The sequence below is a fragment of the Pelophylax lessonae genome (genome assembly GCF_965119305.1).
Source record: "Pelophylax lessonae genome assembly, chromosome: 8".
NCBI lineage: Eukaryota > Metazoa > Chordata > Amphibia > Anura > Ranidae > Pelophylax > Pelophylax lessonae.
The window spans coordinates 297,600,753-297,623,762 of NC_138775.1; the positions used below are offsets into that span (position 1 = coordinate 297,600,753).

The following is a 23,010-nucleotide window of genomic DNA, read 5'->3' on the forward strand; positions in this document are numbered from 1 at the left end:
CCCCCCCCATCGTTGGAGCGCCAGCGGGGAGGAAGGGTGTCCCGTCCCCCCCATCATTAGGCGCCAGTGAGGAATGGTGCCCCCCCCATCATTGGGCGCCAGCAAGGAGGAATGGTGCCCCCCCCCCCATCTTTGGGTGCCAGCAAGGAGGAATGGTGCCCCCCGATCGTTTGGGCGCCAGCAAGGAGGAATGGTGCCCACCTCCCATCCTTGGGCGCCAGAGAGGAATGGTGCCCACCTCCCATCCTTGGGCGCCAGCAAGGTGGAATGGTGCCCACCTCCCATCCTTAGGCGATAGCAAGGAGGAATGGTGCCCACCTCCCATCCTTGGGCGCCAGCAAGGAGGAATGGTGCCCCCCCATCGTTGGGCGCCAGTGAGGAATGGTGCCCACCTCCCATCCTTGGGCGCCAGAGAGGAATGGTTCCCCCCCCCCCCATTGTTGGGCGCCAGCAAGGAGGAATGGTGCCCCCCCATCGTTGGGCGCCAGCAAGGAGGAATGGTGCCCCCCCCATCCTTGGGCGCCAGCAAGGAGGAATGGTGCCCCCCCCATCCTTGGGCACCAGCAAGGAGGAATGGTGCCCCCCCCATCCTTGGGCGCCAGCAAGGAGGAATGGTGCCCCTCCTTCCCCATCGTTGGCTGCCAGGAAGGAGGAATGGTGCCCCCCCCCCATCCTTGGGCGCCAGAGGGGAGAAAGTCTCGAATCAGTGAGAGGAACAGTGCACCAAGGGCTGAATAAAGGCAAGCACAGAGCCGCAATCCGGCCCCTGGCTGAAGTTTGGAGACCACGGTCCTAAAGTAATTCTTACCACCGCCCAAAACCTAGAGCTTCTTCAATCTGTTACACAGGAAACATGTTACCCGCGTAGAAAACACTAATAATGGAGCTGAAGCCCTGGAGAACTACCTTTCAACTCTTTGGAGGTAACAGGTTTCCTTTTCCAATTGGGGGCGATACACGTCTCAGGAGCGGTCCTGGAAGACGATTTGTGAAATCAATTTGCTTAATGTAAGCCATGTGATTAAGTTCCTTATTTTGTTATAACTCACCTTGACGGACACCTCGGAGGATTGCAGCTCATCTAGTTTTAGCTGCAGCTCTACTTTCGCGACGTTTGCTTCCTTCAACTTCTCATTGAGGCGTTTTATATCATCTTAAAAGGGGAAAAAAAAATTAAAATGTAACATTTTTTAAATGTACTGTGAGGTTTTATTTCTTTACTTCAATGTACAAACATTTTCCTTAAAGATCACAAAATAAAAATCTCCTTCTGGGGTCCCTGACTGGCACTCCTGGCTCCTCCCCCTTACGAGTGCCACCACAGCAAGCTGCTACCCATGAGGACTCGATCTCGAGCCACTGAGTGTCCATTGACATACACAGAGCATGGCTTGGCCCCGCCCTCTCATCACACTGGCTGTGACTAACAGCTGGAGACCATTTCTCCCACTGCTGCCTCGATCTCCAGTAAGGGGAGAGAGCCACTGCTCTCGGGCAAAGGTAAGGGGGGAGGGAGGCTGGATGGGGAGGTGAACACAAAGTTTTTTACCCTAAAGGGATTGTAAAGGCAGAAGGTGCATTCTGTGTGCAGCAGCCCCACTAATACTTACCTGAGCCCATCTTTATCCAGGAGTTTCTCAGGTGCCCAGGAATCCCCTCATTGGCTGAGACAGCAGCCTGGCACAATTGGCCCATTAACGCCAGCCAATCAGGAGAGAGAGGGGGTGGGGCTTGGTCGCAGCGCCGTGTCCGAATGAACACCGGGAGCAGTGACTCGGCTCAGGTGCCCCCATAGCAAGCTGCTTACTGTGGGGGCACTCAACAGAAGGGAGGGGAAGGAGCACAGAAGAGGGACCCGAGAAGGGGAGGCTCCGGGCTGCTCTGTGCAAAATCAACTGCAGGGGGGGAGTTGGAGTATAACATGTTTGTTTTTTCTTTTTAAAAGAGACTTTAATCATTTTAGTATCTTGAGAAAAAGTATTAAAAGGAGATGAGATATATCAAACACAAGTATAAAGATGAAAGCAACAAAAAAAGGTCTCACCATTGAGATGTTCGAGCTCCTGTGCTTTACGGTCATTCGTCCTCACTAAATCCCTCTTCTCAGCATCGACTGAATCTTTATTTCTAGTCAGCTGACTCTGCAAATAGTATTACAGGAAAAAGATTATAAAACTGCACAACCGTGGTGCAACACAGTAACTAATCATTTTAACCAATTGCCTACCAGGAACTTTTACTCCCTTTCTGCCCAGGCCAATTTTCAGCTTCCAATGCATTTTATTCTGCTACACAACCAAAGAAAAGTACACAGTACATACAGCGCTCCTAGAAGTGAAAAGTCCCTTTGTCCATCGGAACTCTCATTTGTATCTGTAGACCATCAAATGCAGGGATCCCCAAACTACGGCCCTCCAGCTGTTGCAGAACTACACCTCCCATGAGGCATTGTAAAACTCAGACATGCCCAGACATGACTAGGCATGATGGGAATTGTAGTTCCTGAACAACTGGAGGGCCATAGTTTAAAGAGCCCTAATCAACAGGGTAGAGAAATGGATGAGGCAACTGGATGGATGAACAGGAGAAGGAACCGAGACTGGAACCTCTGCAGCTCCAGCAGAAGATCTGGGTAGGATAACCTCAATGTAAACCCTGGGTCCTCAATAGGCGGACTCCGGGCCGCGTCCGGACCCCGATGCCCCAAGATCTGGACCGCGGCGGTATGCCTATTCCTTTTATCACTGGTTGCTAGATCACCGGCCGCCCAGGGTCTAGCAACCAGTGACGTCACACGCCCACCCAGGTCTCCCGCAAGTGAGAGAACAGAGCCGCTACATCCTTTGTAGTTCCGGCTCACAGGCGGAGTGATATCAAATGCACTCCGCCTGTGAGAGGAGGAGCCGTACAGAGGAAGCAGCGGCTTTGCTCTCTATTGCAGCCGCATGCTTTCTCTGTACGGCTCCTCCTCTCACAGGCGGAGTGCATTTGATATCACTCCGCCTGTGAGCCAGGACTATGGAGGAATTAGAGGCGCCGTTTTCACAGTCACAGCCCGCGGTATATCGCACAGGAGCCCAGCACCACAGAGCCTGGACCTCGGACTGAAAGTAAAATTGGTAAGTGGACCTTTCAATTTTATATTTGAGTACCCCTGATGTAGACGAAAATGAGAAGCAGGACAATGAGGTCAGAAAAAAAAAAAAAACACTATTAAAATAAGCAGCAGACTTACATAGAAGCTAGCATGAAAAAGCATGGATAGGGAACACCTGAGACCAAGCAGCTGTGATCAGTGTGAGGCTGTAGACATTTTTGAGCAAACAGGGATTGAGGATGACAGGGAGTCAGCCGGCTCAAAGTAGGAGTATTGGCAGCGTCATTCTAGGCTGCACACGAGGATGACAGTGGTCAAAATGCCTGGTGGATGTAAGGAGAGGGGTGTGCATGACGCGTTTCCAGGGACTTTTCCCCTCTTCAAATGCATGGACAGTGAAAGGAAGAGATGGACTTATAAAACCAAAATGGCAGGAAAATGTGAGGGGAAGGAGGGAGAAAGCAGAGCTGCTGCATAGCGCTAAATGGGCGGGAATGGGGTGAAAGTGGGAGGGGAGAGAAAACCACAGAAAATTATACCCCGATACAGTAGTAACAATGAATTCCCTGATACTGGCAGTCTGCAAGCCAAGGGCTCAGCTATGTCTTCTGTGATTTTCTCTCCCTCCTGCCCTTCTAGCTCTATGCAGCAGCTCAGCTTTCTCCCTCCTTCCCCTCCCATGTTCCTCCCCTTTCTGCCATTTTGGCTTTATAAGTCCATCACTTCCTTTCACTGTCAATGCATTTGAAGAAGAGGGCAAAGTCCCTGGAAAGGCGTCATGCACACCCCCTCTCCCGACATCCACCAGACATTTTGACAGCGGTCATCCTCGTGTGCAGCCTAGAGCTCCTAACATCCATTCTTTGAGCTGGCTGACTCCCTGTCATCCTCAGTTATCTGTTTTGCTCAGTAATGTCAACAGCCTCACACTGATCACAGCTGCTTGGTCCCAGGTGTTCCATATCCATGCGGTTTCATGCCAACGTCTATGCAAGTGTTCTGCTTATTTTAATAACCTGTTTGATACTGACCTCAGCGCCCTGCTATTCCTTTTATTCTGCTGCACACCTTTATGGGGAGGACACATTTTAGCTGTGCTGTCTCAAGCCAGCCCATAATTCTATTACTCAATGTGAGCTCTGCCATTCCATAATGGGCCCATAGGTGCCATGCCTCAGTGCCCCCTGGTGTTTCCAGGTTGAGTGTAGCACTTTTTGGATGCTCCTCTTTACGATTGGCTCTTCCATCCAGTACAACATACGTTACCTCCAAGGTTAAGCAGAAAGGCAGAAAGTTCTGAGACTCGGTTTTTAACCAGTTGCCGACCAGTCACATTGACTGTACTGCGGCAAAGTGGTTCATTATCGTCCAGCGACGTAGACCTACGTCGCTGGACTCCTCCCCCTGTAGGCACGCTCCCGCTGTTTTCAGTCACAGCGGGAGTCTGGCCAGGGGAGGAGCGGCGGCGATCGTCGGGGAATCTAGTTTGGAGATCCGCCCGCTTGTGTAAACAAAGCGGGCGGATCTCCTCAGTGACAAGGAGTGACAGATTGCAGTGTTCATGCAGTGTTCAGCATAGCTCAACCTGTGATCTGTCACTGTGTCACTCAGTCCCCTCCCCCCACACACGTTAGTAAGCACCAGGCATACATTAATCCCTCCCTCTCCAATAAAAATTAACCCCTTCCCTGCCAGTGTCATTTTTACAGTAACAGTGCATATGTATAGCACTGATTACTGTAGTAATGTCACTGGTACCCCCAAAAGTGTCAAAAATGTCAGTCAAGGGTCCGATCTGTCCGCCGCAGTCCAGAAAAAAAAAATAAAAATTTGCAGATCGCCGCCATTACGCGTTAAAAAAAACCCACCAAAAATCTTTCCCTTTGTTAGGAAAACGCAATAACTTTTGCGCAAACCAATCAAAATACGCTTATTGTGATTTTTTTTTTTACCAAACATAGGTAGCAGAAAAATTGTCCAAAAATTTTTTAAAAAATTAGATTTTTTACATTTTTTGGGGGGAAATTTCATATAAAAAAAAATTTAAAAAATATTGTTATTTTTTCAAAATAAACGCTCTTTTTTTTGTTTATAGTGCAAAAAGAAAAAAAAAAAAAAAAAAAAAAAAAAAAAAAAAAAAAAAAAATCGCACAGGTGATCAAATACCACCAAAAGAAAGCTCTGTTTGTGGGAAAAAAAGGACGTAAATTTCATTTGGGTACGGCGTTGCATGACCGAACAATTGTCAGTTAAAGTCGCACAGTGCCGAATCGCAAAAAGTGGCCTGGACATAAGACAGCAAAATCCTCCGGTGGTAAAATGGTTAAACCAAACATGGAATGTTCTTCAATACACCAATGAACTACAAGGTTACCTCTTATACCCCTGATGAAGGAGTCATATAGTCTGAAAACACGCGGATGATAACAGAGTGTTTCATCGTTTCAGTTGTCCATATTATGTAGATTTCATGTTTGTGTTTTACTGATGATTCATAACAAAATCTGTTTTTATTCATTTATCGGTTACGTGTTTGAAGTGTCTATAAAGTGCCACAACTAGGGAACCTCCATCTCTATATTCTATCTAGGGATGTGGTACACTCTAAAGTCTAATCACTAATACCCCCATATTAGGATTTTTTTTTTTTTTTTTTATAAAATCAGCGCCTACATTTTACATCCTTATAAGTGCACTATGGCTCATCTGTACCATTAATGTATAAATGTATCTTATTGTTTCAACCATGAAGTAATACCGTTACCATCTGCTGATTAGATACCTAATACTTGTTTATAATACGCATTTACCCTTTTGTATATACCATGTTTATATGTAATATACCAACGGTTGGTTACACACCTCAAAGTCCCAAACCTCTTTGTTTTATCACAAATGAAAAATGTATCACTTTTTTGGTACAAATTAGAGCTTTCCTTTTGGTGGTATTTAACCACTACAGCTATGGAAGGTTTTACCCCCTTCCTGACCAGGCCATTTTTTTTTTGAGATACGGCACTGTGTTGCTTTAACTGACAATTGCGCAGTCGTGCGACGCTGTACCCAAATAAATATGTCCTCTGTTTACCACGAATAGAGATTTCTTTTGGTGGTTATTTGATCAGCTCTGCGATTTTTATTTTATGTGCTATAAACAAAATATATATATTATAATATATACTGAAGCCGGGGGGTCCAGTGTAAGGTCCCCTGCAGATTTAATGAAAGGTGAACTTACACGTTAACCTTTTTTTGATAAAATCTTCAGCCCCCCCAATACTTTCTCCTAGGTAAATAAAGTGCATTATACCTGCTGTGCCTCCTGGGATATGCACAGAATATGACAGGAGGCAAAGCCCCAAACTAAAAAAAAAAAAAAAAAAAGAAGGGGGGGGGGTTGGGGATGAGGAAGTCATTTTAAGGCCGGCAGCTGAACCCGGAAAAGCCACCGAGCCTCTTGATGACATCACTGACAAAGATGGCGGGTGCAGAATTCTGAAAGGATTCTGCAGGGCGGGTATCTTAGTTAACATCTGGAATTAAATTGGTTCTAAAGGTAAAAAATCTGTATGCAGCGACACCCCCCCCCCCCTTCCCTGGGGGCACTGCTTGAGGGGGGAGGAGCCAGGAATGCTGTTGGAGGACTAGAAAAGAAGAAGAGGACTGGAGATGCTCTGTGCAAAAGCACCGCACAGCGCAGATATATATATATATATATATATATATATATATATATATATATATATATATATATATATATATGAGCTGCACGATTAATCATTAAACCCCCCCTCATGATCTTAAAATAGCATGTCCCTGATTCTTACAGAGCTGTTCTCTGCTCACTCACAGCTGTCAAAAAAAAAGAAGAAAAAAAAGAGCCTCAGCAAATGTTTATCAACATTGTTAAGGCTGCTAGATAACTATAAACACAATGTATTACAATGTATCATTTCATTCTTTACATCAAAGGAATGCACTTCCTTCTGTAAGGGCTTTTTCACACGGCCGCTCTGTATGTCCGCAAATCATCCTATTTTTTTGCGGACATAATGTAAGTGAATGGCACTGCGGGTGTCAGCGGAATACCATCCGCTGACATCCGATTTTCTTCCTTTCAGTTCTGTTCCGTTTTTTTAGAACGGAACAGAACCCTATTTTTTCATCCGTTCAAAAAACGGAAAGGAAGGAAAATCGGATGTCAGCGCTGTCATCCGCAATGCCATAGACTTACATTATGTCCGCATATCATCCGCAAACGGATGGGATGATATGCGGGCACACGGAGCGGATGACACAAATGTCATCCACTTCATTAAAAAAAAAAAAAAAGGACCGGAGCCAAAAAACTGATCGCCCGTGTGAAAGAGCCCTCAGTGAGGGCAGTTTAACCTCTTAAAAGACTTTTTCTGACACTTGTTGCTTGCAAGTTAAACCCCCAAACTATATATATATATAAACAGAGACCCTAGAGAATAAAATAGCAACCATTGCAATCTTTTATGTCACACTGTATTTGCGCAGCAGTCTTTCAAAACGCATTTTTTTTGGGGAAAAAAATACACTTTAATGGATTTAAAAAAAAAAAAAAACTAAACAGTAAAGTTAGCCCAATCTTTTTTTTTTTTAATTAAAAAGATGTTACACTGAGAATCGGGATCTTTATTCTAAGCAAAAAAAATTGTGATTCTCATTTAATCCAGAACCATGCAGCTATATATATATATATTTTTTTTTTTACAACAAAGCTTTAATACCACTTTAAAAAAGGAGAAGCATAGACAAAGTAAGTTTGGCTGTACATCTTCTGCACTCCTGTGACCCGTTTTCATCAGGGGGCGGGCTGAAGTCCGCTCTCTGCTGACGTCACAGAAGTCAGTCCAGGCATCGCATCATTGCGATAATGGAAGTCGGGATCCGCCAGGTGCCTGGATTGACACCCGGTGAGCCGCTGAGAGCCTGAGCCGGCCGCTCCCCCCCCTCCACAGCCCAGCGCTCCAGCGGAGGAGGCAGAGCTGCTGACAGTCTGTAGCTCTCCGCTCAGGGAGCTGTCAGCAATCAGCGGTGTTCGATCGCTCGATTCTCAGTGTAGAGGTGCCGGGGAACAGATCCTGCATCCACCTAAGAACATATATAGGGGAAAAAAATGCCATACCTCTCATAAGTTTATATAAGCCCTGATAATCTAAATAAATGGGATGGGGAGGGTGGCTTTTACTCCTGTCCATCTACCAATACCCACACCCCAGTCTGACAATGCTGCTGCCCAAGGGTGTCTCCATTGCTCCTCCATCCAGAGTGGAGACAGCCTGAGACAGAAAGGACGTTACTGGCTGGATCACCAGGTGAAAAAAGAAAACAAATGCAGCCATCACATTAAATGATTGGTAAGCGGTGTTAGAAATTACCTGCAAGGCCAGAAGGCGGTGATTGGACGTCTCCAGGTCTCTCATTTTCTCACTTATTTCTTTGTGTTCCTCAACTAAAAAACAAACAAACAGACCAATCAGATGTTATCAGTTGTAGAAATGTTGTATTGTGCAGCACAGATGACGGTGAAGGAGACTCACGTTTCTTATTGAGCTGTTCCTGTAAATTCTGAGACTCCTGGGACTCGGAGACGAGGCGCTCCTGGCTCTGGGCGAGACGTTTCTCGATGTCGAAGTATTGTTGTTCTGGGAAGAGAAAGTCGCAGTTATTATGCTGCTTGGGAAAAAAAGACAAATCCATCCAATTCCATCCACAGGGGAGAAGAACATAAAACACCGACCTGAGAGGTCATTGCTGACCCCTTCTCTACCGAGGAATGTTTATACCGGCATGGTAAATAAGGGGTTAAATCAAGCTCACAGCTGCTGTGATCCCAGTACGGCTTTAAGAGCCGGGGACAGACGGTCTGATCAAAGGGACAGGCGGCCCCTCGGGGGGGGGGGGGGGGTGCACCAGGGACAGGCGGCCCTTCGGGGGGGGGTGCACCAGGGACAGGCGGCCCCTGGGGGGGGGGTGCACCAGGGACAGGCGGCCCCTGGGGGGGGGGGCGCACCAGGGACAGGCGGCCCTTCGGGGGGGGTGCACCAGGGACAGGCGGCCCCTGGGGGGGGGGGCGCACCAGGAACAGGCGGCCCCTCGGGGGGGGGGGTGGGGTGCACCAGGGACAGGCGGCCCTTCGGGGGGGGGGGTGCACCAGGGACAGGCGGCCCTTCGGGGGGGGGGGTGCACCAGGGACAGGCGGCCCTTCGGGGGGGGGGGTGCACCAGGGACAGGCGGCCCTTCGGGGGGGGGGGTGCACCAGGGACAGGCGGCCCTTCAGGGGGGGGGGGCTGGGGGGCGCACCAGGGACAGGCGGCCCTTCAGGGGGGGGGGTGCACCAGGGACAGGCGGCCCTTCGGGGGGGGTGCTCCAGGGACAGGCGGCCCCTCGGGGGGGGGGGCACCAGGGACAGGCGGATTACCCCCATTACAGGCTGTGTCCCTGTATACTCCTGTATTTCGGGGGTCCCCATAGATCACCCCACCCCCCTCATACCGGAGTCCACTTTGTATTTCTCATGCCGGGACTTCATGGCGTCTATCTCCGCCTGCTGCTCGGACAGGAATCTCTCCAGCTTCGTATGGATGGCTTTGGGCAGCTTGGTAAGCTCGGCCCGCTCCAGAACTTGCTGCAGAACCGCCGCCATCTTCTCCGTTCACCGACCCGCCAACCCAATCTGAGAGCAGTCTGAGGGGGCGGGGAAAAGAGGTCACATGTGGAAAAACCTCACTTCCGCTTCCGCTAACCGAGCACACTGCGCATGTCAGGATGGTCACGTGACATGTAGCAACCTACCCACAGTTCCACTCTCAGCCAGGCCAGGCCCCGCCCCACAGGCGGAGCAGTTTCAGTCAGACTCCGCCCCTAAATGTCACAGTCTCTGCTGACCTCCCCCGAAAAACGCGACCAATCAGGAGAGAGAACAAAACAGCTCACCAATCAGGAGAGAGAGCGCGTTATAGAAAAAACTCAGCAAAATCAGGACAGCGATTACGGTTCAAAAACACTCTGTACCCTTCATTATAGGGGTTCCCCCTCATCATAGGGGTCCCCTCCTTATCATAGGGGTCCCCCCTCTCCACCTCATCATAGGGGTCCCCTCCTTATCATAGGGGTCCCCCCTCTCCACCTCATCATAGGGGTCCCCTCCTTATCATAGGGGTACCCCATCACCCTTCATCATGCGGGTTCCCCCTCATCATAGGGGTCCCCTCCTCGTCATAGGGGTCCCCCATTACCCTTTATCATAGGGGTTCCCCCTCATCATAGGGGTACCCCCTCTCCCCCTCATCATAGGGGTATCCCCCTCTCCACTTCATCATAGGGGTTCCCCCCCTCATCATAGGGGTACCCCCTCTCCCCCTCATCATAGGGGTACCCCCCTCTCCCCTTCATTATAGGGGTCCTCCCTCTCCCCCTCATCATAGGGGTCCCCATCACCCTTCATAATAGGGGTTCCCCCCTCCTCATAGGGGTACCCCCTCTCCCCTTCATCATAGGGGTTTCCCCCTCATCATAGGGGTCCCCCATCCCTCTTCATCATAGGGGTTCCACCCCTCATCATAAGGGTACCCCCTTTTCCCCTTCATCATAGGGGTTCCACCCCTCATCATAGGGGTCCCCTCCTCATCATAGGGGTCCCCCCCTCTCCCCTTCATCATAGGGGTCCCCCCTCTCCCCCTCATCATAGGGGTCCCCCCTCTCCCCCTCATCATATGGGTCACCCCTCTCCCCTTCATTATAGGGGTCCTACCTCTCCCCCTCATCATAGGGGTCCCCATCACCCTTCATCATAGGGGTATCCCCCTCATCATAGGGGTACCCCCTCTCCCCCTCATCATATGGGTCACCCCTCTCCACTTCATTATAGGGGTCCTCCCTCTCCCCCTCATCATAGGGGTACCCCCTCTCCCCTTCATCATAGGGGTACCCCCTTCTCCCCTTCATCATAGGGGTACCCCCTTCCCCCCTTCATCATAGGGGTACCCCATCTCCCCTTCATCATAGGGGTCCTCCCTCTCCCCCTCATCATAGGGGTCCCCCATCACCCTTCATCATAGGGGTTCCCCCCTCCTCATAGGGGTACCCCCTCTCCCCTTCATCATAGGGGTTCCCCCCTCATCATAGGGGTCCTTCCTCTCCCCTTCATCATAGGGGTTCCCCCTCTCCCCCTCATCATAGGGGTACCCCCCTCTCCACTTCATTATAGGGGTCCTCCCTCTCCCCCTCATCATAGGGGTCCCCATCACCCTTCATAATAGGGGTTCCCCCCTCCTCATAGGGGTACCCCCTCTCCCCTTCATCATAGGGGTTCCCCCTTCATCATAGGGGCCCCCATCCCTCTTCATCATTGGAGTTCCACCCCTCATCATAAGGGTACCCCCCTCTCCCCTTCATCATAGGGGTTCCACCCCTCATCATAGGGGTCCCTCCTCATCATAGGGGTTTGCCCCTCTCCCCTTCATTATAGTGGTTCCCACCTCATCATAGGGGTCTCCCCTTCATCATAGGGGTTCCCTATGTGCGGAGGTTGGGTGTGCGGAGGTCAGGTGTGCGGAGGTTGGATGGTCAGGTGTGGGGAGGTTGGGTGTGTTGAGGTCAAGTGTGTGGAGGCCGGTTGGTCAGGTGTGCGGAGGTCAGGTGTGCAGAGGTTGGGTGTGTGAATGTTAGGTGTGGGGAGGTTGGGTGTGTAGATGTCGGGTGGTCAGGTGTGGGGAGGTTGGGTGTGTGAATGTTAGGTGTGGGGAGGTTGGGTGTGTGAATGTTAGGTGTGGGGAGGTTGGGTGTGTGTATGTCGGGTGGTCAGGTGTGGGGAGGTTGGATGTGTGGATGTCGGGTGGTCAGGTGTGGGGAGGTTGGGTGTGCGGATGTCGGGTGGTCAGGTGTGCAGAGGTTGGGTGTGCGGATGTCGGGTGGTCAGGTGTGCAGAGGTTGGGTGTGCGGATGTCGGGTGGTCAGGTGTGCAGAGGTTGGGTGTGTGTATGTCGGGTGGTCAGGTGTGGGAAGGTCAGGTGGTCAGGTGTGCAGAGGTTGGGTGTGCGGAGGTCGGGCGGTCAGGTGTGGGGAGGTTGGGTGGTCAGGTGTGGGGAGGTTGGGTGTGTGGATGTTGGATGGTCAGGTGTGGGGAGGTTGGGTGTGTGGATGTTGGGTGGTCAGGTGTGGAGAGGTTGGGTGTGCGGATGTCGGGTGGTCAGGTGTGCAGAGGTTGGGTGTGCGGATGTCGGGTGGTCAGGTGTGGGGAGGTTGGGTGGTCAGGTGTTCAGAGGTTGGGTGTGTGGAGCTCGGTGGTCAGGTGTGGGAAGGTCAGGTGTGCAGAGGTTGGGTGTGCGGAGGTCGAGCAGTCAGGTGTGGGGAGGTTGGGTGGTCAGGTGTGCAGAGGTTGGGTGGTCAGGTGTGCGGAGGTCGGATGGTCAGGTGTGAGGAGGTTGGGTGTGCGGAGGTCAGGTGGTCAGGTGTGCAGAGGTTGGGGGGTCAGGTGTGCGGAGGTCAGGTGTGCGGAGGTCGGGTGGTCAGATGTGGGGAGGTTGGGTGTGTTGAGGTCAGGTGTGCAGAGGTTGGGTAGTCAGGTGTGAGGAGGTCGGGTGGTCAGGTGTGAGGAGGTCAGGTGTGAGGTCGGGTGGTCAGGTGTGAGGAGGTCGGGTGGTCAGTTGTGAGGCGGTCGGGTGGTCAGGTGTGCGGAGGTCGTGTGGTCAGGTGTGCGGAGGTCAGGTGGTCAGGTGTGCGGAGGTCGGGTGGTCAGGTGTGAGGAGGTTGGGTGTGTGGAGGTCGGGTGGTCAGGTGTGGGGAGGTTGGGTGTGTTGAGGTCAGGTGTGCAGAGGTTGGGTGGTCAGGTGTGCGGAGGTTGGATGTGGGGAGGCTAGGAGGTGTACAGGCTGTACCATGCCCACAGCACTGCATCTCCTGAGGAGAAGTCTCGCTTACCTTTTGGACAAAAGGCGCCGCCCAGTGCCAACATGTCACCGTGCATGTGCCGTCTGCACGGGGATAGCCGCCATGCCAGCCTACCGGGAAATTTCCCAGTAGGCCAATCCGGCCCTGGTTGGAACATGAAGAGAAAGTGCCCGCACACCAAAACAATAACGTGATAGTAGCAAATAAAATCTGGATACAAGGTACAACAAAAAAATAATTGAATAGATAGATGGATTATAATGGATGTCATCAATTGATATAGCGATTGTAAAATAAAATACTATACTATATCTATTGATGACATCTATTATAATAATCCATCTATCTATTCAATTGATTTTGTTCTCCATACTTGGACACATTACTATTTTATTTCTATATCGAATATTTGCTCCCGGTTTTATGGATTCAATCTATTCACCTTTTGGAAACAATGTACGGTATTTAACATTGTATTAACATTGCACTTTTGCATCTTTTTATAATATATAGAAACAATACATCTTCATCTACATATTCATGACACCATGCACTGCTTTGATTAGGTTATATTATGATTCTTTTTGATAAGAGTTGGATGTGTCATACATTGAAGATTGTGATGTTGCTTTTATCCTGTCTTTTTTTTTGTGTATTAGAATGGAGGTAACTGGTTTTCCAATGAAGTAGGGGTGTGCAGCGCACCTTCCAGCACAAATACTTAAGCCGGGTTATTTGTTGCAGTAGTTGTAGTGAACAAGCACGCTGTTGGTCGTGTGAAACGCGTCTACAATTTCCATTCTGTTGTACCTTCTATCCAGATTTGTACAAATAAATATTTGCTATTATCAAGTCATCATTTTGGTGTGCTGCCACTTTCTCTTCATGTTCCTGTTATCCAGTGGCGATCCGAGGTCCAGCACTCACGGCTGATTGTGGATATAGATCCACCTGTGAGGTGTACATCTTCTTTTCAGGTTATTGTTGGAAGTCGGAGGTTTTATGTCGGTTATTGTTGGAAGTCAGAGGTTTTATGTCGGTTATTGTTGGAAGTCGGTGGTTTTATGTCAGTTATTGTTGGAAGTCGGTGGTTTTATGTCAATTATTTTTTGAAGTCAGAGGATTTATGTCGGTTATTGTTGGAAGTCAGAGGATTTATGTCGGTTATTGTTGGAAGTCGGAGGTTTTATGTCGGTTATTGTTGGAAGTCTGAGGTTTTATGTGGGTTATTGTTGGAAGTCGGAGGTTTTATGTCGATTATTGTTGGAGGTCGGAGGTTTTATGTTGATTATTGTTGGAAGTCGGAGGTTTTATGTCGGTTATTGTCAGAAGTCTGAGGTTTTATGTCGGTTATTGTCAGAAGTCTGAGGTTTTATGTCGGTTATTGTCAGAAGTCAGAGGTTTTATTTAGATTATTGTTGAAAGTCTGAGGTTTTATGTCGATTATTTTTGGAAGTCAGAGGTTTTATGTCAGTTATTGTTGGAAGTCGGAGGTTTATTGTCGGTTATTGTTGGAAGTTGGAGGTTTTATGTCAGTTATTGTTGGAAGTCGGAGGTTTATTGTCGGTTATTGTTGGAAGTCGGAGGTTTTATGTCAGTTATTGTTGGAAGTCGGAGGTTTTATGTCAGTTATTGTTGGAAGTCAGAGGTTTTATGTCAGTTATTGTTGGAAGTTAGAGGTTTATTGTCGGTTATTGTTGGAAGTCAGGGGTTTTATGTTGGTTATTTTGGAAGTCGGAAGTTTTAAGTCAGTTATTGTTGAGGAGGTTAGGTGTGGAGCGGTCAGGTGGTTGGGTGTGCAGAGCTCAAGTGGTTAGGTGTGGGGAGGTTGGGTGTGTGGTCAGGTGGTTAGGAGTTGGGAGGTTGGGATTGCGGAGGTCGGGTGGTTGGGTGTGTGGAGGTTGGGTGGTTAGGTGTGGGGAGGTTAAGTGTGCGGAGGTCTGGTGGTTGGGTGTGTGGAAGTCAGGTGGTTGGGTGTGTGGAGGTTGGGTGGTTAGGTGTGGGGAGGCTGGGTGTGCAGAGGTCGGGTGGTTGGGTGTGCAGAGGTCGGTGGTTAGGTGTGGGGAGGTTGGGTGTGCAGAGGTCAGTTGGTCAGGTGTGTGGAGGTTGGGTGTGCAGAGGTTGGGTGTGTGGAGGTCGGGTGGTTAGGTGTGGGGAGATTGGGTGTGCAGAGGTCGGGTGGTTAGGTGTGGGGAGGTTGGGTGTGTGGAGGTCGGGAGGTTAGGTGTTTGGAGGTTGGGATTGCGGAGGGCGGGTGGTTGGGTGTGCGGAGGTCTGGTGGTTGGGTGTGTGGAGGTCAGGTGGTTGGGTGTGTGGTGGTTGGGTGTGTGGAGGTCTGGTGGTTGGGTGTGTGGAGGTCAGGTGGTTGGGTGTGTGGAGGTCAGGTGGTTGGGTGTGCGGAGGTCGGGTGGTTAGGTGTGGGTAGGTTGGATGTGTGGAGGTTGGGTGTGCAGAGGTCAGGAGGTTGGGTGTGCAGAGGTCGGATGGTCAGGTGTGTGGAGGTCGGATGGTTGGGTGTGCAGAGGTCGGTGGTTAGGTGTGGGGAGGTTGGGTGTGCAGAGGTCAGTTGGTCGGGTGTGTGGAGGTTGGGTGTGCAGAGGTTGGGTGTGTGGAGGTCGGGTGGTTAGGTGTGGGGAGATTGGGTGTGCAGAGGTCGGGTGGTTAGGTGTGTGGAGGTCGGGTGGTTAGGTGTGGGGAGGTTGGGTGTGTGGAGGTCGGGAGGTTAGGTGTTTGGAGGTTGGGATTGCGGAGGACGGGTGGTTGGGTGTGCGGAGGTCTGGTGGTTGGGTGTGCGGAGGTCTGGTGGTTGGGTGTGTGGAGGTCAGGTGGTTGGGTGTGTGGTGGTTGGGTGTGTGGAGGTCAGGTGGTTGGGTGTGCAGAGGTCGGGTGGTTAGGTGTGGGGAGGTTGGATGTGTGGAGGTTGGGTGTGCAGAGGTCAGGAGGTTGGGTGTGCAGAGGTCGGATGGTCAGGTGTGTGGAGGTCGGATGGTTGGGTGTGCGAAGGTTGGGTGGTTAGATTTGAGGAGTTTATGGGTGTAGAGGACATTAGGTGAATATAAATCATGGAATATCTTCCTGACTCTCATTGGAAGAAGTGGATGCACCATGACCTGGATATATGTGGGAACCTTCACAGTCACAAGATGAGAAGCTGTAGCAGGGGCTGATCTCTGTCAGACATTTGGAAACACAGCCAAGAACTGCACAGGCACCAGGATTGTCATCCCTGTGCTGCCATCTTGGTTCAAGAAGGAGACGGTTACCCTGGAAGATGGCTGATCAAAGTTGGTGCTGTACTTATGGAGAGAAAAGAAGATGAAGGCAAAGTCAGTATTTAAGTCAGTTTTATATCGTTCATTATACATCCTTAGTTTAGGATTCAGTGGATATTTTGCAGCTGAAAAATCATTAAAGAGATTCTTGAAGATTTTTCAGCACGCTGGACATTTTTTTTCTAATGCATTAAGCAGAGGTAAAGGACGGCCTACATTGGGGGGGGGGGGGGGGTAATCTTGTATCTTTTCTTTTAAAGATATTGTGAATCGCCTTGAAGTTCTCATTGTGTAAGACCTCCAGTCACATGCTATCATTTTACATTTCTATAGCGCCGACCTATTCCGCAGCGCTGTACATTGTGTGGTGACACTTCCACACACACACACACACCAGGTGGCGCTCTGACACAGGAAGCTCCTCCTAGTGACAGTTTTAGGGCCAATTCACACCACAGCTCTGCGCTGAGATGCATTAAAGTGCGCTATTGTAGTGTGTCGATGCGCATTTCTAATGCATTTGTGATCCGTTTACTTGTATATTGAGTGCATTTTTCTTGTGCTGCGTTATCGTTTGCATATAAGACATCCACATCGCGTTAGAAAGATGGCGGTAAGAAGGCGAAACGCTTTTTTTCCCCCCATTTTTTTGTAATACTATTTTAACCCCTACAATACCAGGCCCTAACTCCCCCACCCCCTCCCCCTCGTCCTGCCCAAGATAATTTTCAGCTTTCAGCACTGTTGCATTTTGAATGACAATTGCGCGGTCATGCCACACTGTACCCATATGATATTTTTATCATTTTCTTTTAGACAAATAGAGTTTTCTTTTGGTGGTGTTTAATCACCGCAGGGTTGTTGTTTTTTTTTCTAAATAAATAAAGACTGAAAATGGAAAAAAAAACAAGTTTTCTTTGTTTCATTTATAAAATGTTGCAAAAGAAAAAAAATCATTCTTCATAAATTTAGGCCAAAATATATTCTGCTACATTTCTTTGGTGAAAATACCCCGAATAAGTGAATATTATTTAGTCTGTAGGAAAGTTATAGAATCCACAAACTATGGAATATATATCTGATAATCGATCAACCCTGATGTGACGGCCGATCTCATTTCTTGGGGCCAGAAAATGAGAGGACGGTACAAATACCCCCCAAAATCACCCCTTTTTGGAAAGTAGACAGTCCGAGGTATTTAGTAGGAGGCATGGCGAGTTTTTTGAAGATGTAAATAGTCACAATTATTTGGAAAATAATACATTTGAAAATAAAAAAAAGTGAAAATTTTAGTGTTTTACATCTCTTCACCAGCGCAGCTCAGCGTCGTCATATAACGGGTTTGGCGGTGCTCAGGAACTCTGACTGGCGACAGTCTGTAAAAAATAAAAAGTAAACATTTTTCTTTCCAATTTTTATTTTTATTACTTTTGTTTTTCAATTTTTTTTACAAAAGTAACATTGTACTGCTCTGGGGAAGCGATCAGGATTTTTATTTTCTTTTACACATTATGATTGCTTATAGCAATGAATTTCATTGGTATAAGCAACCATTTTTACTGCAAGGAGTTGTAAAGGCAGAAGATGCATTCTATGCGTTAAGATAAAAAAAAAAAAACTTCTATGTGCAGCAGCCCCCCCTAATACTGTACTTACCTGAGCCCATCTTTATCCAGCAATGCTGCTGGAGTGAATCAGCTGTCTTGGACTTCCCTCCTCATTGGCTGAGACAGCAATGCGCTGCGATCAGCTCCTGTTGCTGTTAGTCAAATTCAGTCAGCCAATCAGGAGAGAGAAAGAGAGGGGGCGGGGCTGGGTCACAGCTCTGTGTCTGAATGGACTTCAGGGAGCTGTGACTCAGCTCGGGTGCCCCATAACAAGCTACCTGCTGTGGGGGCACTCAACAGGAGGGAGGGGCCAGGATCACAGAACAGGGACCTGAGAAGAGGAGGATCCAGGCTGCTCTGTGCAAAACCAACTGCACAGAGTAGGGATTACGTTTGTCATTTTTGATTTAATGTTTTTTTTTAAAAGAGACTTAACAATTATTTGAATGAAACGGATTAATTCAGAGTGTTGTGTTGTGATTAGGCAAAGCTAATCACATGGTACAGGTGGGCTGTGATTGGCCTGTCTGTACCATGTGATCACTGTGACCAATCACAAAAACAATCATATACAGTGAATGGCATGAAAGGAAGCCGTCCATTGTTTAGAGTTGTCATGTGATCTTCTGTGATTGGTCACAACAGTCACATGGTACTGGTAGCAGGCCCATGCAGTGGTCAGTCACAGCCGGTGACAGATTTCGTGGCCCCTGCGAGAGGGGCGTTCTGGGAGGACGTCATATGACAGTGCTCCCTTCCGGCTATCATTTTACTATAGGCTGTGCGGGAAGGTGTTAAACTTTATTTGTACTGCGCAGTCATATGCAGATGTGTTGAGCTGCAATGGGAGGCGCTATGCAGCGTTGCGCAAAAATGATGCATGCATTATTTCATCGCAGTGCTAAGCACATAAGTGTGAACGGCACCGGTGTCCCTTACCATTGACTTGTGTTACTGTTGGGCGATATCGCCCCACACACCGCGACAGCTCTGGCGTCAACCGGCCCCCAGTCCTCCATTCTGCTCCCAGACTGACCTTCAGTCGCTAACCTGTGATGGGTAATGGAATACAGGTGTGTGGGCACTTCCACCTTCTCACATCCCAGCTCTGCCCCAGGCTCAGACTTACAGGCTGCCAAAGCCTCAGGTAACACGAATCACAGGAGGAGAAGTCGGCACTCAGAATCTCATCCAACAACCGTTTTCCTTTATTGCAAAAACAGGTATACCAGCCAACATGTTTTGGTTGGTTGGCCTTAGTTATGCCTCATGGTCTGACAGCTGTAACACAGCCAACGTGTTTCGGCCGTCAGGCCTTAGTCATGGCTCATGGTCTGACAGCTGTAAAACAGCCAACGTGTTTCAGCCGTCAGGCCTTAGTCATGGCTCATGGTCTGACAGCTGTAAAACAGCCAACGTGTTTCAGCCGTCAGGCCTTAGTCATGGCTCATGGTCTGACAGCTGTAAAACAGCCAACGTGTTTTGGCCGTCATGCCTTAGTCATGGCTCATGGTCTGAAGCACTGTTTTTCAGCGGTTATGCATGTTTTTTGCAATAAGGGATAACCGTTGTTGGATGCCATTCCCAGTGCAGAATTCTCCTCCTGGGATTTGTGATGGGTAATTGTCCATCATCCTGCTAATCACACCAGGGGCGTAACTACAGGGGTTGCAGGGGTTGCAATCGCTACCGGGCCCCATGCTCCAGGGGGCCCGGTAGCAAACCAGTGGGTGAACTTCCAGGATCGCAAAGGTCACACTTGCGACTGGACCCTGGCATTGCACCACTGTGGGGAGGCCCCAAGATTGCAGGAAGGGGGCCCACTGCAGAACTTGTGAAAGCATCCTGCTGTGGGACCGTAATAAAAGGCCATGCAACGAGTGTAAAGAGCCCCAGGATTAGTGGGAAGAGCCCTGGGCTTGAAGGTAAGGGCCCCGGCCAGGGGTCTGGGGGGCCCTTCATGGTTTCTTGCATCAGGGCCCTGAAGGTTCTAGTTACGCCTCTGAATCACACCTTACACAGCTGCCAATAGTTAAAGCGGTATTAAACAAAACACCAACAATGTATTATATTACAGCTTACCAATCATTAGAAGATTCTTTTTTTTTTTTTTTTGTAGACTTTTTTTCCCCCTCGGTTTGAACCTGGTGACCTGGCCAGTAACACACTTCCAGTATTAGAGCACCCCCCCACTCTGGCCAGTAATACACCTCCAGTATTAGAGCACCCCCAATCTGGCCAGTAACACACCTCCTGTATTTAAATTTTCCCCATAGTTCTACTTTAACCACTTACCGACCGCCCACAGTGTATTTGGGAACATTGAACCACGCTGATGAAAGTACAGAGGGAAAAAAATATATATATATATATATTTTTTTTTTAAACACGCTATCACCAGTGTCCCTGATCACCGCCACACCAGTCATAGGAGGCTGTACTGTGGTGGTGACCTTATTAAATTAAAAAAAAAAAAAAAATGGATTTTAATTTTTTAAGAAAATTGTGACCAAAAAAAAAAAAAAAAACTTGCCATGCCCCTTGGTAACTGCTTTAAACCATCTAGACATTTTAAGGGCCTTCAGAAATGAGAAAGGAAGTCAGTACACCAGGATATAGAGAATATATATATACAGTATATATAGTTAGTATTTGCTCCCTTTGAAAAACATGACTTAGTACTTGGATGCAAAACCCTTGTTGGCAATCACAGAGGTCAGACGTTTCTTGTAGTTGGCCACCAGGTTTGCACACATCTCAGGAGGGATTTTGTCCCACTCTTCTGCAGAGCCTCTCCAAGTCATTAAGGTTTCGAGGCTGACGTTCGGCAACTTGAATCTTCAGCTCCCTCCACATATTTTTTAATAGACTTAAGTGGGGTACACACTAAGAAAATCGAGCGAACGATTGTCCAATTTTTATCGTTTCACAGCAAATCGGAACTGATGAAAGAATTTTTGTATGAAAATTTGTACTACAAAGGCTTTTTTACCAGCACTACTTATGCCAATTTCATTGTTCTAAGGGACGATTGATTTGAGTATACTTTGACACAATTTCTTTTTTTAGTAGATGCGGTAGTGTCTATATAAGACTATTCGGAAGTTTACTTGTGCGCAGGGGATATATTATATCACCAGTAGAGGGCAGAATTGTGATATATATATCTTTTTTTTTCAAAGGCTTTTTTTGTTTAGTTTCTGATCATGCACAGTCGATTTTTCTTGTACGAAAATGGTACACATTAAACGAAAATCGTTTTTTTCCGTACAAGAAAAATTTAAGTCTGTCCCTTCGAGAATTTTGTACAAAAAAAATCTGGATGTAGAAAAGTTCTGTATCTTTATACGAAAATCATACTAAAATTCTTTGGACGAAAATGTTCGCCCAATTTTCTTCTAGTGTGCACGAGCCTTTAAGGTCTGGAGACTGGCTAGGCCACTCCAGGACCTGAATACACTTCTTTGGTCATTGTCATGCTGGAATACCCATCCACAACTCATTTTCAATGTCCTTGCTGCGGAAAGGAGGTTCTGACCTAAGATTTGACAGTACATGGTCCGTCCCATCATCCCTTTGCTGCGGTGAAGTTATCCTGTCCCCTTTGCATAAAACACCCCCAAAATCATGTTTTCACCTCCATGTTTGACAGTGGGGATGGTGGTATTGCGGGTCATAGGCAGCATTCCTCCAAACCTGTTGAGTTGATGCCAAAGATCTTGATTTTGGTCTCATCTGACCACAACACTTTCACCCATTTTTCCCCTGAATCATTCAGATATTCATTAGCAAACATCAGACGGGTCTGTAGAGGTGCTTTCTTGAGCAGGGGGACCTTGGGGGTGCTGCAGGATTTGAGTCCTTTACAGTGTAGTGCGTTACCAATTGTTTTCTTGGTGACGATGGTCCCAGCTGCCTTAAGACCATTGAGAAGATTCTCCCGTGTAGTTCTGGGCTCATTCCTCACAAGTCTCATCATTGAGCCCCGGTTCACACTACTGCGTGTGCGGGGTTAGCATGTCATGTCGGAGCGCACTGCTCCGACATGACATGCGATCAGCTGTGCGGTGCGAGTTTAGCCATACAGTTTGTATGGCTAAATTCGCATCGCACCCGCAGCAAACACGCACAGGAGGCATTTTTGCTGCCGCATCAGGATCGGATCGCGCAGCGGTTCACACTTGTGCGAACTGCACGATCGCACTGCGATATGCGATCAAACTGGGGGTGTCGTTAAGATTACATTGACACCCCCAGCGTATCGCATATGGCAGTGTGAACTGCCGGGGGTGCGTGTGCGATGCGGGAACAGGCTGCGAGTTCGCAGCCTTCCCGCATCGCATCAGTGTGAACCGAGCCTAAAACTCCCACAAGGCAAGATATTGCATGGAGCCCCAGACTGAGGGAGACTGACAGTGATTTTGGGTTTCTTCCATTTGTGAATAATCGCACCAACAGTAGTCACCCTTAGGGTTAGGGTATCACCCAAGATGTTGGCGATGATCTTGTAGCCCATTCCAGCCTTATGTAGGTCTACAATCTTGTCCCAGACATCCTTGGTCAGCTCTTTGGTCTTGGCCATGGTGGAGAGATTGGAGTCTGACCAATTCTGTGGACAGGTCTCTTTTATACAGGCAACATGCTGAGATTACGAGAACTCTTTTAAAGGGAGTGCTCCTAATCTCAGCTCATTACCTGTATAGAAGACACCTGGGAGCCAGAAATCTTGCCGCTTGAGGGGATAAACAATAAATACTTTTCACTCATTAAAATGCAAATCAAATTTATACATTTTTTTTTAAATGAGTTTCTGGATATTTTTGTTATTCTCTCACTGTTAAAGAAATGATCAATAAATTCTAATGATGGATTCATTTTGTCAGTGGGCAAAATGTACAAGGGGATCAAATGCTTCTCACCCCCTCACCATAATTCGCAAAAGCTATTAAATAAAATTTCTTCAATTTTAGGCCAAAATGTTCTTTTTTTCTTAAAGAGACAAAACATTTTGGCCTAAAATTGAAGAAATTAATTTTTTTTTTAATTTTTGGATGGGTTTAAAAAAAAAAAAAAAAAAAAAATGTTCATTTGGTGTTGCATGTGCAATTACCAG

The 23,010-nt window shown here is 48.2% G+C and overlaps 1 protein-coding gene across 1 annotated transcript in view; it reads right to left on the minus strand.

The window, feature by feature from the left end:
* The window catches only part of TPR (translocated promoter region, nuclear basket protein), a 240,379-nt gene extending 230,515 nt beyond the window's left edge, over nt 1–9,864 (minus strand). The window contains exons 1-5 of the mRNA XM_082266381.1: nt 9,623–9,864; nt 8,668–8,772; nt 8,506–8,579; nt 2,045–2,141; nt 1,050–1,153 (exon numbers count right to left, since the gene is read on the minus strand). Of these exons, the coding sequence (XP_082122507.1) occupies nt 1,050–1,153; nt 2,045–2,141; nt 8,506–8,579; nt 8,668–8,772; nt 9,623–9,773 (531 nt within the window). The 5' untranslated portion in view covers nt 9,774–9,864. The remainder of the gene's footprint in view (nt 1–1,049; nt 1,154–2,044; nt 2,142–8,505; nt 8,580–8,667; nt 8,773–9,622) is intronic.
* Nucleotides 9,865–23,010: the final 13,146 nt, after the last annotated feature.